Source organism: Camelus dromedarius, chromosome 1 (genome assembly GCF_036321535.1).
Source record: "Camelus dromedarius isolate mCamDro1 chromosome 1, mCamDro1.pat, whole genome shotgun sequence".
NCBI classification, from domain to species: domain Eukaryota; kingdom Metazoa; phylum Chordata; class Mammalia; order Artiodactyla; family Camelidae; genus Camelus; species Camelus dromedarius.
This window is the reverse complement of record NC_087436.1, coordinates 56,779,455-56,797,499: the sequence shown is the minus strand read 5'-3', so window position 1 is coordinate 56,797,499 and position 18,045 is coordinate 56,779,455. Positions and strand designations below refer to the sequence as shown.

The window sequence follows — 18,045 nt, the reverse complement described above, 5'->3', positions numbered from 1 at the left end:
ACTTTAATTAAAATACTCGAGATCCAGTTTAATCTAGGTTCTTAAGAGTTGAAAGGCTGGCTGCTGATGGAAGAAACTAACCTCCTGAAGTTGCGGAAATATCTGATACTTGGCCTTGGGCGCACCTGTTCCAATTCTTTACGGCATACATACCAGCATTCTCCACTGCTGAGAGAGATGATAGTAGTTTAATCTGTCCGATTTTGCTTTTAATCACTGAATTAAGAAAAAAAGTTTGATTCCACTTGATAATATTTGCACAAACCTCTCTAGAATGTACTTTCTTCTGATCCTGGATCTTGGCTCAACTTTAAACCTTTTCTATTTCTACTGGATGTGATTTCATGCCTGGATTATGAAGAGTAGACGGTTGTTTATGCTTTCAACATAAGGAGCTTGACAGACAAAATGCGCAGATTCTCTGCTTGTCGTGGCCACCATCTGTTTGAAATGATTGGGGAAGGGGTGGAGAAGAAAGCACTTGGTGCCCACGATAATGTGCAAGTGTGTAGCCATCGCTGCTGCCCAATTTAGTATGTGCAAAATTTCTACCATAGCTTTGTGAACATATTCTTTGAGATGTTGAATTACAAGACTTTATCTCCCCAAGAGTACCAGAGCGTCACTTTGATGTAGCCCAGTTGTTTATATGAGGACAGCACTAGCCTCAGTGTTTATACGAACACCCCTGCTAGGAGAAGTTGTTTTCCACACCAGGAAACCTCCCATATGATTTCTTTCTGTCTTGTGCAGGCTGTAAACGTTTTTCTTTTTCCTTTTGAAGGAGAATATTAGTATTCTTGATATCAGCCTTATTTCTGACTTAGTAAGAATGAAATATTACAGAATTTTTAAAACATATTTTATGGTTATCTGTAGATTTACTGCCATAACGTTCTCTGTTACTTTCTCTTAATTCAAGTGTAGTAGGTGAACTATTTACATCAATATAGCTTATACAACAAAATGGATTCAACATTCCAATGCTTCCAGCCTGTTTGTCCTTAGCAGAAGTACTAGATCTGTAATTATACTTCGTTTCTGAAGCAGTTTATATAATGGCTGAGAAGTATGGGCAGTCAGGTTGAGGGAAAGAAAGTTAGATCTCTGTAGGAAATGAATCTTTTACAGAATACATGAAGGGCTTAAAAGTGATAATCTAAGACGTTAGACATACCAGAGCAAATTAAAAAATAATGCTTTCATACATTATTCCTAAATTTATCCCAGCAGACTTATTAAGGAAGTTAAAATAGCAGAAATGAATCATCTCAGTTATCACTATCCCCTCCTTCTAAACTCATCTAGAAGTTAGTACTTCCGGATTTAGATCACACTTGAGAACATCTGCCTTCATGTTTTCATGGGTCAAAGGAGTACCTGGCAAAGAGCTTGTCACACAAAAAGCGCATAATAAATATTTGATGAATTAATCTTTAGGGACATAGGCACTGGAGTAGACAGAAATGGTTTTGGATCCCATATTCTCCACTCTGCTTCTTTGGCTTCCATGCCATACTCTCCTGTTTTTTCTCCTACTTCCCTCTCTGTTCCCAAAGTATTTCTGTTATTTTGCTTTATGCCTTAGGAGTTCTTCTATTTCATACTACTCTTTCTCTGAACAACTTCATTAATTTTCACAGCCATCAATATGCTGATGACTCTTGAATCGGTTCTTCTAGCTAAGTTCTTTTTCCTGAGTTCATATATCCACTAGACTATCTGTACTTAAAGGAAACACAAGCACCTCCAACTCAAAAAAAAAAAAAAAAGGGTTTGAGCTCTTTGAGAGAAAGGACAGTACATGTTTGGTTCTCTCTTCTGTACCCACGCATAACATAGTACCTGTCACACTGTAAACTCTCAGTATACACTTGACTGAATGAATATCTGTAATTAAACTCATTATCTTTCCATCATTCTAGCACTAATCCCACTATAACATAATTGACTGTTTACTAGTCTATAACCTTTAAACTTCGGAGGGCAGAAACCATGTCTGTCTTGTTCATAGTGGTAAAGTCTAGCACAATTTTTGTTCAAAAAATAGTAGTTGTTCAAAAAACATTTGCTGCATTTTATTGCTCTACATGTCCTTGGACAAATCACTAATCCTTTCTGAACTTTGTATTCCTAACCCCATCAAATAGTAAGAATAATACCTTGTATTATTGTTGAGAAGATGAAAGTTCAGGTTAGTATGTGTAAAATTTCTCCAACTTTTTACTATTAAAAAAGGTTCAGATACACACACACACACATAACTGGAGAGTTGGTTTCTTCTACATGCATATTGTAAGGGGTGGGAAGATGGAAGGATTCATAGACTAAAAAATTGAAGACATACATGCACCAGATATAATATATGGACCTTCCTTATTTGGGTCCTGATTAATATTGTGTTGGGGTATGTGTGGAAGGCAGAATAATGCCCCTCCCCAAAGATGTCCATGTCCTAATACCCAGAACCTGTGAATATGTTACATTACACGTCAAAGGGGAATTAAGGATGCAGATGGAATCATGATTGTTTAATCAGCTGACCTTAAAATAGGCATATTATTCTGGCGAGCCCAGTGTAATCCCATAGGCTTTTAAAAGTAGAAGAGGGAAGCAAAGAGAGAATTGGAATACTGTAGTGTGAGAAGGCCTCAACCTGCTGGCTTTGAGATGGAGGAAGAAGGCATGAAGCATGGAATTTGGGCAGCTCTAGAAGCTGGAAAAAGCAAGGAAATGGATTTTGCCTAGAGGTTTCAGGGAGAAACACAGCCCTGCCGGCACCTTAATTTGGCCCAGTAATATCTGTGAAGGAGAATTGTAAAATAATACACTTATGCTGTTTTTAAGTCAGTTAAGCTTTTAGTAATTGGTTATAGCAGCAAGAGAAACTAATGCAGAGAATAATCAGAAATAAACTGGAAAATTGGTTATTTGATGATGTTAAGGAAGTTTTTATTTGAGGTGTGATAATGGTACTATGGGTAGGTTTTTAAAGAGTACTCTTAGAAATGATACTGAAATACTATGGATTAAATGACAGATCCTGAATTTGCCTCAAAATAATTCAGAGATGGCAGTGGGGTGAGTAGGATATTGACAAAACATGATCAGTTAGTTATCAGGTGAAGAGTTGTTAAAGCTTGATTTTTCCCTTTTATTAAATTTTACTGGGTTTTAAAATAATGAATTGTTCCCTTAGCATCTTGTGAAAATGATTAATGTGGTTTTGTAAAAATTCCAGAATCATTGTGATCCCATGTAAACTTACATGAAAAAAGTATTTCAATCCTTTGTAGTTATTATTATTATTATTACTTAAGCTGTCTCATCTGCTTCTTCAAGTCCATTTGATACCACTGTAGTTCTTTCACAGCATTCTTGCTTTCTCATTTGACAAGATATTCTAGATTTTCCATGTTCATTTTTTTTTTTTGTCCCAATCATAGAATCAGCAGTTTCTCTAAGAAGTCTGGTTCCTTTCAGTGGGAGGACAATAATTCTGCTACCAGAGTCATTCATTCTCTAAACAAAGGTTTCCTAAACAATATGCCAGGAAGTGTTCTAGGTGCTAGAGATATAGCAGTGAACAAAATAAGCAGTGTCCCTGACCTCAAGGTATGGAGAAATAGATAATAAAAAGCAGTAAGAAAAACATAAAATGTATTAGATAGGGATGATAAACCAGTTAAGGAGTATAGAGAATGCTGGTTTGTGGGGAGGGGGTTGCTGTTTTATACAGGATGGTCAGAGCCACATTGATAAAATGGCCTCTGAGCAGAGAACTGGAAGGAATCGAAGAAACAAGCCATGCAAACAGCTGAAGGAGAGATTTCCAGACAGAGGGAATAGGAAGTACAAAGGCTCTGAATCATACTGGCCACTTAGAGAAATAGTAAGGAAGACAGTGGGCCCCATAGGTAGGGAGGAGAGGAAAAGAGACACATCAGGTCAGAGAGGTAGCAGGAGTCAGATTCTATAGGACCTTTGGTTTTAGTTCTGAGTTGGAAGGGAGCTGTTGGAGGATTTTGAGCCTCAGAGGAGTAACATGATCTGATTTGGTTTTCTTGGCCTTTATGTTGTTGGCAAGACTAGAAGCAAGACCTTTAGGCAGTCACTAATAATAAGCCAAACAAAGATGATGGTGGCTTGGACCAGGACGTACTATAGACGTGGTAAGAAGTCATCAGTTTACGTATTTCTCATGTTGTTGTGGGCAGTTCATCTTCCAGCACCAGCTTGCCCTCCTGTTGAATGGTATGTTCAGCAATTCGAAAGCACTACATCTAGCAAGGGTGACCTACCTTGGAAGACACTAACCACAGCGGTTTGTTTTGGGGGATGTTATCCCCCTAGCCGCAATTGACTTATGTTAAGTTTCCAAGTAAGATTTGATATAATATAGTATTTTTTCCACCTAATATATGTATCAGTAATATGAATATTTTTTACTGGCAATTGAATAATTTGACTTGAACCAGAAGAGTTTAACTGATGAATTTCATGCCTATTTAAGTGCAGCCTGGTCGGGGGTTTAATGTATACATTATAATCTTCACTATGCTCTTTTAAAGAATATTGGTTTAGAGTCAATAGCTTTTTTCTCAACAGGAATAGAAAGCAAAAATATCATATAACCTACCTTATTCTTAATACAGTTAGAAAACATTTGTTTTCAGAGAATTCACACATTGTACTACCTGGAGTTTTATTGGTCCTAATCTGTGTTTTCTCTTTGGAAACTTTTTATTTATATAAACAGGTGCCTTTTAGCTTATCTATTTTTGAAGCATATAGTAAATAATTAGATAATTTCTAATTCCTTATATATTACACAGTATTTTGTAGTATTATATATAATATATAATATTGTAATATTTTATGTAAATCCCCAGTAATATACTATGTGGCCCAGTGAGAAGTTACTTGGATAAATTTGATAATCATCACTTGTTTAGAGCCCTAACAATGGTTAGAAAAGAAAATTAAATTTCAGAATAAGATTGCTTAAAACTTGTGTTAACTAATTTGCTAAATACGTAACGCAAACTTGAATCATCTGCTTAGGGGGAAATGCAATTAAGATCTTTCTAGAGTAAAGAATTTTCATTTTACCTTTTAAAGTGATATATCACAAACATTTCCCATGACAGAAAGTACATGTTCTACTAAATTAATGAATATTTTGTGGTTCAGTTTTTCAGAATTCTTTATCTCCAATTTATAGTCTGTAGTCCAAAAGAGATGACTTCATTTCTTTGTAGTAAATTAAATTTCATGGTTAGTAAGTCAGTGGTCTGTTTGCTTTTTAAAAAAGTATTGCCCCTTAGAATTCTCAGATCGCAAAGACAAATATTTTTTAAATTAGCAACTCTACATATTGTGGGTTGGTTATATTTTATTTGATTAACTTGACAACTTGATGTATTATATACTGAGAAAGTATTCTAGTATGCTGCTAGGTTTTTCCACTAATTTGTGTTTATTTATTTAATGATAGCCGTTGTAATCTTAAGTGTGACTATCATAGTGCTGAAAACAAAAGCACAGGATAAGTATGAATGTATGTCATTCCAAACATTTAGAAGACTTATAAATAACCATTTTAAAGTTAATAAAAGATATCTCACTAACACTGTTAGTTTGGAGAATAACTGTCGGCTTTAAATTTCAAGATGAGTTTTGTGGTGCCGAAATGTATTTGATACAAAAGAAAAAAATTAATTTTTAAGCACGGCCCCATTGGAGTAGAGATCAGTCATAAAAGAAGCCAAATTTAATGGAAATTGTTCAAGAGTAAGATTACAAAGGAAAACTTGAGTCAAGAACTAACCTCCCCCTGATGTTCTCATTGTGACATTTTTCTGACTCACTCATTATTCAGTTTGAATAAGTCACTTAAATTTTTGTGACTGAGATTCCTAGATTATGAATGGGGCAAATTCAGTGTTCCCATTTAATAGTTCTATTAGAACTTAAAAGAAAAATCTGTTTTTATTACAGATAAGTAGATTGAGATCTTTAAACTGCTATCTCTAAAGAGATTTGTATCTTTTTTTCCTGCGTAAAAGTGGTTTTTATGGCAGGTTCAGTAAATGCGAAGTAGTTCGGCTTCTGTACTCCCCGTGGAGGATTGTTTTGGTCTCTGTGGTAGTGTAGTTCTCTACAGAATTATAAAGGAAGCAGGGCTCATCTCATGTGCTTCCTCTCTTCCAAAGCGTCACCTTCTTACACCTCTCTCTCCCCAGTAAGCCAAATGAGCAGAGGCCAGGGGGCTGGCACTCAACAACTCACAAGTTGCCCTCTCCTGTGCTAGAGTAGTGAGAAATCCAGTGTGGAGAAATGAAACATCACTCTATTCATACAGGAAAGAACTGTTCCTTTGAAATGGTCAGGGCTTGGTAATACAAGGCTTGTGTAGCTTTGTGTGTGGGCCAATGTACGAGCAACACAGCAACAAAACAGAGGTGTGAGAACTTCTGTCTTTTTCAGAGTGGCTAAAATGGGGCTGTAACAGAAAGCAAGGCTTTTCTTCCCAAGGAAGGAACAGCAGTGAGCTTAGAACCTTTTTATACGTGTCTAAGATACAGTCACATGTTTCGTGTTTAAGAATGGCTTCTCATGTTAAATGAGTTATTTCCCCATGTATCTTCTCCTGGAGGCATGGGCCAGATGGATTATGTCCCATTTTACAATGACTGATGGAGAATTACTACACTCTTTTATTGCTAAAAATGTCTCAGTGACTCAGTACTTTAGGGCTTATGCATAGATAATGTGATAAAATAAAGGCATATGGTAGATGAAAGAGTCTGACTCTCTTTGAGGTCTGATTTTCAGATTTTTCAATTGGTAACTTTCCCACTGTTTGAAATCCTGAACCTGATCCCCATTTAAAAAATATCTAAATCGTGTTCTTTGAAAAGGCGAAATGAAAGTGACTTGGAACCTTCCCTTTTTCATTTGCTTAATTAAATATTAATTTTTTGCCTTCTGTTTTTAAGCCAGTTTTCTGGTAATGGGTAGAAAGAAGTGTTGTAGAAGGAAATTCATTTTACAGAGTTTATCATTGACTTAGGAAGGAAAAGATATTATAGGATATTGATAAATAGCAAATACATAGGTGGGGGTGTTAAAGATGTTAAGAGGAACAAGAGCACACTTCTGGCTGAGATGGTCAGGGAATACTGGGGAAGAAAATGGCACTTCCGTGAGCCTCACAGAATGTGGGAAAACCGTGCGTAGCAGTGGACATTTCATTAGCTGTGGGTGGTAGAAGCGGGCCCAGCACAGCACGTCCAGGAGACAGTGAGTACACAGTACAGTAGTGTCAGTCAGTCACAAAGACAAACATCTGGTATCATTTATATATGGAATCTAAAAAAATGATACAAATGAACTTATTTACAAAAACAGAAGGAAACTTATAGACTTAGAAAACGAACTTATGGTTACCAGGAGGAGAAGAGGGGAAGGAAAGGATAAATTGGGAGTTTGGGGTTGGCTGATACAAACTACTATGTACAGAATAGATAAACAGCAGGGTCATACTGTATAGCACAGGGAACTGTATTCAATGGCTTGTAGCAACCTGTAATGGAAAAGAATATGCATGTATATATGTATAACTGAATCACTATGCTGTACACCAGAAAGTAATACAACATTGTAATTTTTTTTTAAATGCAAAAAATAGAAATGAAAGAAATTTAAAACAAGACATTGAAGGAGAGAGTTGTGCTGTGCAGATCAGTAAGGTAACAAGGATGAGAGTATATACAAAGTGAGAATTACGTAATTTTCTTTCTCATTTCTATAAGAGAAAGTGTGAATCTAAGAGAGTGAAACATGTTCTCAGTCCAGTTGACTCAGCTTCAAATATGGGCACTCGTAGAGCTCCCTGGCCTGCAAAGTGCCATTTCACAGCTCAGGTGCCAGGTAGAGCAATGGGGGAGATGTGCTACGTGTTTATAAATGCCAGGTGTCTGGCTCTGTAATGTCACATCATTGCAAATAGGCTTTATTCTGGTGAAGGAGAATTATCCTTCAGTTATCCTAATTAATCTTATCCAATTCCAATCACACCTTTAATAAGAATCCTGACAATATACACACACACATACACAACCACACACACGTACAGCCACACACTGTTAATTTATATTATTTATATGCTTTTCTTAAAAGTTATTCCTTTTAAACATTTTGAGTATATGCCTTTTCTCTTCCACTACATTTTAATTGCCTTTGGGTAAGGCGCAGGCCTTCATTTGGTTTCAGTTCCTCAGTTTTTGCAGATGTTCATTTATGTATAGATTCCAGTTTACTCATTTATTCATTCCAGACACTGTATCAGTTGTGCTAGGGTTAGGATTAGATATAGTCCCTGCCCTCAGGGAACTCACACACTGTTTAGGGAAGAAAAGACACGCATGCATGTAGTAGAAGCAATAATAAAGTCATTCACAGAAAATTATGGGAACATGGAAGCAACATTAATCTAGATTATGTGGATGGGGCAGTGGGGAGAGGTAGTTCCGGGAGGATTTTTGGAGCAGTTGACTCCTGAGATGCATCTTAATGAGTAGGGGTTACTGGGTAAATAGGAAGAAGGGTAAAGAAATGACAGTGAAGACAACCTGTGAATAGATAGACCCCTCCACAGGGGAAAATGAGGCAGTGTGGTATTCGCCGTAGCAGAAAGAGAAAGGCAGATAGAGATGAAAGATGAGGCTGTGGGGCAGGAAGAGACCACTAGAGGAACCTGTATGCTTAACAAGCGTGGACTAAAAAAGTAAATAAATAAATTTTTAAAAACAGCATGGACTACACTCAGTGGTCAGAGAAGAGGGAGATTCTTGAAATGGTTTATTAAGAGTCGTGATCAGATAAGATTTCAGTCCTAGGTGGCACTGGGAGCATGAATTTAAGGAGGATGAGACATTTTGGTGGCTAGTCCAGGTGGGAGACATTCAGGACATAAACCAGGACAGTTTTGTAGGGATGGAGATAAGGGAGCAAAATTAAAGAACTCTTTGTGATACAAAATCAGCAGGACCCATTATAACCACAGAGGGGCAAGGAGGGCCGTAGGACGTATATGACTGGGTGACTGAGTTCAGAGTCTACTTAGACAACACAGGAAGAGAGAGTAGAGAGTGAATTCACTTTTGCTTTTATCTTCAACACATTGAAATCTTTAATGTGTCTGTGATAATATTCTGAGTTAAGTCTAATTAATGGTTAGCCGAGTTGTCTGGATGGCTGGAAATACCTCGCCACCAGTATTCAGCTTGCCCACACCCCGTCCTGGAAGCAGAGGTGACCCTGCTTTTCCTGCACCACCCTCTGCGTTCATCTGTCATAACTTCTTCCCTGTGTTGTAATCCTTGAATTTCTTTCCTGTTTTGCTCTGTAGTCTCAGCCCAATGTTGGGTACATAACCTCTCCGTAAGTGTGGGTGAATGAGCTAAGAAATGAAGAGATTATTTTTAAAATAATATTATTATTTGCTTATCAGGAAAAGTTTAAATCTGGCTTCTTCTCATTCTGATTCTTCTGTTTTAACTACTAGCACCTTCCACTGGAAGAGTCTCAAACAGTGGGACACCCACAGGCGCCGTGGCACCAGCCAGCTCCGCCGGAGGGCAGCCCCAGCCCAGCGATGAGGACACTTTAGTGCAAAGAGCCGAGCACATTCCCGCAGGCAAACGAACTCCCATGTGTGCCCACTGCAACCAGGTCATCAGGTTGGTTATTTGATTTTTAAATTTTCTTGAAAGGACTTGATACCAATGTTGATTTTTTTTAACATTCTGAAAGAGTAGACATTTTATTAGTGAAAATATTCTTGCTGTATTTCTATGTAATAGTTATTGAAGTAGACAGGTATGAATATGTGTATTTGTTAGAACCTATTTTAATGAAAAGTAATTCTGAGCTCTGTGAAAATAAAACTAAAAATACCAATTTAGTCAGTTACTCATTCCTATCAGAACTAAGGAAAAATAATGATTAATTTGGCTTCTCAGAGAATAATAAAATATTAAGACTCATAAGGACCCTGAAGATCATTTATCTGAACAAACATCAGTATTTTACAAATTATAAAAGTGAAAACTTTCATTTAGATGGAAAATAACTAGTTATATAAAATAAAGAATTTTAAGCCCTAGAGAGAAAAGAAGATTGGATTTTTTGGAATACCTAAGCACTGAGAGGGTATCATTACCTGCAGATCTGTTCATAAATGCTTTACATTTTAGATCAGGTCATAACCTGCTTTAAAATTTTTTTTACCCAATTGTATTTTATTGTTTCTTAAATTCTAAAAAGCAAGACAGGCTAAGTAGTGAGTGTGCTACACTGGCACTTATTAAATCTCTGAGCATTTCTGAATAAATGGCTTCTAAAATGCTGTGAGGTTGAGGTGTGAATGTTAATTCAGGGATCCCACCACAGGACCTTGTTGCCTCTGTGAGTTGCCATGTTGGCCGTAACAGATTAAGGCTTGAAATGACTGCTCAAGCTTTCTCCTCATTTTTAATTTACCCTGTTTTGAAATAACTGAAACAGTGGTTTTCTAAAGTTGAATAAGGTGTTAAGCCTTAACTTGCATTTTCCCATCCTCTCTTGCATAATCATTGCTTGGGATAATATTTCTGGTTACTGCTTAAAATGGACCGCAAGAGGTCTCAGTACCTTATAAGAGCCAAATATAAATTGGTCTTCTTTTTAACCCACTGTTAAATAATAAATGTGTGAAGAACACAGCACAGGGTACATGATTTTTTTTAAAATAGCTTTTGTATTTTAAAGGTAGTCTATGTTCATTGTGACATTTCCAAAATACAGAAAGCAAAAATAAAAGTTCATACATAAGTCCACCTCCCAAGATAACCATTATTAGTATTTTATAGTTCACACTTTCAAACCCACACACTTAAGGACAAATTTTTTTTTTTACAGAAAGAGAATCATAATGATATTCTGTAAACTTTTATTTTTCACTTAGTTTGTATTTTCTGCAGTGAGTACCTGCTTTGTAAGAATTAGCCAGCAGCAGTGGGAGTAGTGACAGTGGTTGTGGGGAGAAGGAAGCAATCAGTAGAGGTTTCCAAAGTCCGGCAGAGTCTGCAGCACACAAAAGGCATCAGTGACTGTTTGACCTAAACGGATCATACATGACTCAGCACCAGCTTATCCTTCGGGCCATAATTTAGTTTGGTTAGTCATTTTTTTTTTTAAAGTTTCTACTGTAGGGTCTTACAGAAATATTTAACTATTATAAAATCTAGTGTGGTACTGCTTTGTCCCAATAAATAAAGTAGTGTTTTTAATTACTAACTGTATTTAGGGTTATATTTTTAGGGCTGGTATTATTAAGAAGAAGTTTTGACTTATAACATTGTTTCTGTAAGTTATGGTACTTTGATTAACCTATACTGGTATGTGGGGATACTGTGTTCTGGATAAAAACATCCTTTATGGGGACAGGAGTCACTGCTGTTCGTGTGCCGTTGTAAGCAATAATCGCTGGATGGGTTAACAAAATGTCGCACCGTATCAGTTGCTGATTCGTGTGGTTTGATGATCAGATTCTGAGATATCCTGTAATATGTTGTGATACCACGACTGCCAGCACATCTGAAAAACTTAGTATGGAGAAAATGTGAAGGGCAAAATAGAAATTATGCTCCCCATCTTTAAGTGCCTTGGTTTCAGTTTTTAAAATGCTAGATCAGGATGTAATTTTAATGTGCAATCTTCTGCCAAGTGAAATAAATATAATTGCGTTAATAACATGAATAGCCCTCACTTACTACCCCCCTCATCTGTTAAATTTTGTATTGGTCTGGATTATCCCAGCACTTGTTATCAGTTAAGCACTAAAGCTTCATTTACTAGGGTTGTTAATAAGAACAAGGATTAGCTCATGTCAGGATCCTATAACAGTAATTAACATAACACATTTGCTTGGTGCTCAAATGCTAAAGCAGCTTGAATAGATTGCGGTTATTTCTGAGACCTAGTCAAAGCATAATTTCAGTTCTTGGCCTCGGTGTCAGTATCACTTACCAAAGCAACGAGGCGTTGGATCAAGTGACATTCTCTTGGACACCTGTTTTAAAAACAAGCTGCAGTTGTAGGCTTGATACTTTCAGTATAGGATATTGTAATCTGGCAGACTCTGAGAAGTTTAAGATTATTTTATAATTTATACTACTTGTTTTCCACAGTGTGATTTATATTATTTGTTTGTAATTTCTATTGTTTTGTTTTATAGTTATCTTCTAAATATTTCAAATTTTCAAAATTATTTTTTTTAAGTAAAGGCAAACTAAGGCAAATTTTATGTTTTATTTCATTGTTGTTTCTTTTTAAGCAAAGTTTTTGGAAAAATTTCAGCAACCTGAGTCACTGAATGTTAGCACTGAACTGGTTATCTCCCACAGAACATATTTTTAGCTTAAAACTGCAGAGATCGTTTTACTTTGATCTGATGTTTAAACTTTTTTGGTTTATTTGAACCTTGAGGAGATTATGAATGTTTTGCCTAAGTTGTATTATTTAAGCAATACTCTGATTAGTTAGTTGCCTTTTACAGATGGATACATTTTAGGAAATTCTACTGAAGCTTTGATTAAGTTTGCTATAGAAGATTTCCAATCTGTTTATGATAGGAGTACCTTTCTTCAACTCTTACACTCGTGAATAGACTGACTGTTGGAGTGCTGATATAATAGGGAAACAGAAAATCAGGCTACTAACGTAGCCAATGCCACATTTTCGTTTCTCTGGTAGAATGGGCTTATGAAAACACTAGCTTATTTCTGGACTGTGTATCTAGTGGCATTAAAATCTATTGACTACTTGTATTACGTGGAGTTAAATAGGCCATTCACATTTAGCTTCTTAGCATTTTGGTGAAAGAAGTAAGGAATTTATGGTGCTTGAATTTCTGCTTAGATATGGAATGCTTAAAACACACACACACAATACTATTGTTCTGTCTTTGCCTGCAGTACAGCACCAGAACAATCACATTCAGACAACCCATTGTGTATTCCAGTGAGAGAGAGGATTTTAATATTGTTGATTTGTTTCTTGCTGACTTATTTTCAAGCTTAAAAGGAGGGCCATTTCAGCTATCCCAAGGAAAAGCCAGCAGAGTTTTTTTGCCTGTCTGACAATCCATTTCTATCTCTGAGCACTCCTTTATTAATAAATGGGTTTTATTTATTTCCTCTTCTGGTTAAGATTTTATTTGAAAATAAAAGGTTTCTTGGCTTAATGTGTTAGTCCCTCAATTTAAGGAAACAGTCTAAGACATAGACCAAGATTTTAGATCTACTGGAGTGAAAAATTGGAAAGAACAAAATATTCAGCTCTGTATGATGTAATAGTATGGCACCATTAAGATCCAATTTTCAGATAATAATTATTTAATGTATTCCTAGCATGTCCCAAATACTGTGTTAAGAATTTTATCATAACCTTGTGAGACAGTTACTACAGTTGCCTCAGCTTCACAGATGAGAAAACTGAGGAACAGAAAAGTTACATATTTGCTGAAGTTACATAAATAGTAAATTCAGTAAAGCTGAATTTGAGCCCAGATCTAACTTTAAATTTTATTCATGATTTTAACTTCCACATCTTAGGAAAATGTTATAGTATTATATTAAGATAAAAAAAGAAATATAGAACTCTAAATAAAGTGTGATTCTAATTTTGTATAAGTAAAATATTTACCTATATATTAATATATAATAAAAATAAATATTATGAATATATACTACTGTATTAAATCAGGGTGGTGGGGGGACCAGCTTAAGCAGACCTGCCTTAACTTAAGAGTGTGGCAGTGTACTCTTCTTCGTAACGTTAGAGTGTGTAAATGAGAAAGGAGTAAATAATAAATAGGCTGAACAGGTAAAATTTCTTACCTCCCTGCCAAATGACTTTGTACCACATACTTGCATTCTTAGACTCATGGAAGTGACCCAGGAGTAGGGAGGTTCACTTTTCCAATTTCTCATCTAATGTAGAAATAGTCATTCTATAAGCAATGCTCATTGAGTATTTTATGTATCATCTCCACTAGGTACCAGCGATACAGAAATCAAAGGCATACTCCCTTCCCTTAAGGAGGGTACTGTTATGGACTGAATTGTGTCCCAGTGAAATTCATACATTGAAATCCTAATCCCCAGGACCTCAGAATATGACTGTATTTGGAGATAGAGCCTTCATGAGGTGAAATGAGGTCATTACGGTGGGCCCTAATCCATTATGACTGGTTTCCATATAAGAAGAGATTAGGACACAGACACACGCAGAGGGAATACCAGGTGGAGATGGCCATCTACAAGCCAAACAGATAGGCCTCAGAAGAAATTAACCCCAATGACACCTTGATCTTAGACTTCTAACCTCCAAAATTGTGAAAAAGTTAATTCCTGTGGTTTAAGCCACCCTATCTGTGGTACTTTGTTAAGGCAGTTCTACCCAGCTAACAGTTACACTCTAGTGAAAAATACAGAGAAGCAAATCAACAGCCATGTCAATGTAAGTCTAATAGAAATACATCCAGAATCCTATTGGTGAAAGAGGAAAGGTGGGGATTATCTAGCTTTAACAACCAATTACTTTTATTTGAAAGAAATTGCAGGCAATGAAGTTCAGTAGTGTACTTAGAAGATGGTACTTTTATACAATAAATATCTGTCAAAAACTTATAAAGTGTTGGCTAATGCTAAGGTGGTAATCATATTGCAATATATAAGTATATCAAACCAACACATCACATACCTTAAACTTACACAATGTTATATGTCAATTATATCCCAATTTTTAGAAAATACTTTAAAAAGAAAACTTAAGTGCAAGTTGCCATACTAGCACCATAGTATATAAATGTTAAACAACAGTCCCTGATTTCATGTACTTTATCATCTGATAAAGAAGCTAAAGACCTGGCACAGATAATCATAATGTAGTTGTGTAAGTGTCACAAGAGGTACATAGTTCCCTTACAGTAATATAAGTAATATATACGTATTGCCCATTTATCCATAGTAAGGAGTCCTGAATCATAGTACTTGGGAAAAGTCATGAGGTATCTGTAAGTATCTAAATTATCACAGTTATAAAATTGAAAAATTAATCTTGCCTTAGGAAAATTTTTAGTAATGGGAATTCATCTTGGTGATTTCAATATTTATATATATGATCTTTCTAATATCCAGGTCTCTCAGTTCCCTGACATCTTCTGCTTTAGTGATCCATGCTTCAGTCACCAATTTTCAGTCATATCCTAGACCTGGTCTTTACTATTAACTACAGTTTCTCCATAACCGCATTTCTACACATCCCACTGTACTTCAAGAACCACCACCTATATTCCACTCTGTCGCTATTACCTCAACTCCAGCAATCCTTTGACCATCCCCTGGCCCCACCTAACAACCTTTAATTCATTGATCCAAGTACCTTTTAACTGTCCCTCAGGTCCTAATAGCCTCACTTTCTTTTTTTCCAAAATCTGTCATTATAATTAATGATCACCCCCTTACATACACCCTTAGTTCCTTTGCCCATCTGTCATTTCATCATATTCATTTAATTAAAGCACTAGCCTGAATAAAATCAACTCTTAGTCATCTCTGTGCCCGCACCTGAGCAGATGGATATGGTTGGAGAGAAACCCACAACCATACTAACCAGTGTTTAAATTCATGACTATTAATCTCAAGTATGTTCTTAATAAAGTCATGACTATTAATCTCAACTATGTTCTTAATAGTGACAAAAGTCAGCTGTATTTCTCTAGTACATTTACTTCTGCACTCTCCCCAAAAGCCATTTCGTATCTTCTCCTTTCTCCTTAAACCTCTAATACCTCTTCCCCATCCTCATGATCAGCTGATGACCTTGACTCCTCTTTCACTCCTTTATGTAGGAAAGGGAACAAAAAAGCCATGCAATACAGAGAAAACAAATAATAAAATAGCACTCATAAATCCTACCCAATCAGTAATTACATTAAATGTAAATAAATTAAACACTCTAAAAGAAAAGGGCAGAGCAGATAAAAATCATGATATGACTATATGCTGCCTATAACAGATATTTTAGATTATAAGACACAAATAGGTTGAAAGTAAAAGTATAGAAAAAAGATACATTGGATAAATATAACCAAAAGAAAGCTGAAGTAACTATACTGATATCAGATAAAATAGGTATAAAGAAAAAAGTTGTAATTTGAGACAAAGAAGGACATTTTATAGTGATAAAGAGTTCAGTCTGTCAAGAAGGTAGAACAATTTATAAACATGTTTTCATCTAACAACAGAGCCCCAAAATATGTGAAGCAAAAACTGGCAGAATAGAAGGGAATAATACAGATAATTCAACAATAATAGTTGAAAATTTCAGTACGCCATTTTCAATAATTGATACAGTGACTGCCTAGAAAGTCAACAAGAATTAGAAGCCTTCCACAACACTATATACTAGGTAGATTTAACAGACATCTGTAGAATATTCTATCTAGGAACAAGAGAATGAAAATATAAGTATATATATAAAAATATATATATGTATATATATATAATTTTTTTTCATCTTAAATGCACATGAAACAGTCTCCAGGACAGACCATGTATTAAGGCATAAAACAAGAGTCAATAAATGTAAAAAGATTGAGGTCATACAAAGTATGTACTCTGATCAGAATGGAATGAAATTAGAAATTGATAACAGAAAAAAATGTGGGAATTTCACAAATACATGGAAATTAAACAATACACACCTAAATAACCAGTGAGTCAGAGAAGACATCAAAAAAGGAAACTAGAAAATACTTTGAAATGAATGAAAATAAAAACATACCAAAACGTATTAAATGCAGCTAAAGCAGTGCTTAGAGGGGATTTATAGCTACAAACATCTAGATAAAGAAGAAGAAAGCTCTGAAACCAGTAACAGAATCTTTCATCATAAGACACTAGACAAAGAAGAGCAGACTAAACCTACAGCAAGCAGGAAAAAGGAAAGAATAAAGATTACAGTGGAAATTAATGAAATAGAGATTCTTTTTTCAATAGAGAAAATCAGTGAAAACAAAAGTTGTTTCTTTGAAAAGATCAACACAATTGACAAATGCTTAATTTAACTACCAAGAAAACAAAGACTCAAATGACTAGTTTCTATGCGTTATGAGTCTGGCCATGGGTTAGTTGAGTCCTTGCTCAGAATCTCACCAGGCTGAATTCATGGTGTCATCTGGAGATCAGGGTCCTCTTCCAGGTTCATTTAGGTTATTGACCAAATTTAGTTCCTCACAGCTGTGTCTGAGGCCCTCAGCCAGCTCCCAGAGTCCACCCCATCCTTCAGTAGTTCACAGTATGACTGCTTTCTTCCTCAGGACCAGCAGGAGAGCATCTGCTGTTGCTTTTTGCCTATTTTAAGGACTTACCTAGTTAGGCCAGGGCCAACCTAGGATAATATCTCTGAATTAACTCAGTGTCAACAGATTAAGGAGCTCAGTTACCTCTGTATTATCCTCTTACCATATAAAGTAATCTAATCCCAGGAGTGATATTCCATCATATTCACAGGTCCCACCCATACCTCAGGGCGGTGAATTATACAAGCCTCGTACACCAAAGGGTCGGTATCTTGGGGGCTGTGTTAGAATTATACCTTCCATGCGGACTTTCCCAGTCTTCTTCCCTTTCTAGGTTAGGTGTTAGCTTTGTTCTCACAGTTGCTCAGACCTCATGTGATCTATCAGCACATCCTTTTGGCTTTGAGTTCTAAATACATCCACAATCTAAACACTTCTCTTTCTGCTACCGTCCTGATCCACATCATTGTCATTCTTGGGATAATATAGTTGTTTTTTTAACTAATATTTCTGCTTTGGCCCTTGCCCTATACCTGTGTGTTATCAACACAGTGGCTAGAGTAATTCTGAGAAATCACAAATCAGATCGTGTCACTCCTTTGCTTGAAACCCGGTAATGGCTCTGCTTTTGG

General features: G+C 36.0%; 1 protein-coding gene across 8 annotated transcripts in view; it reads left to right on the top strand.

Moving 5' to 3' along the window:
* The window catches only part of PDLIM5 (PDZ and LIM domain 5), a 185,445-nt gene that overhangs the window by 152,639 nt on the left and 14,761 nt on the right, over positions 1-18,045 (top strand). For all 8 annotated transcript variants that reach the window (XM_031469330.2, XM_031469309.2, XM_031469300.2 and 5 more), the window contains one exon: positions 9,572-9,746. In XM_031469330.2, the coding sequence (XP_031325190.1) occupies positions 9,572-9,746 (175 nt within the window). The remainder of the gene's footprint in view (positions 1-9,571; positions 9,747-18,045) is intronic.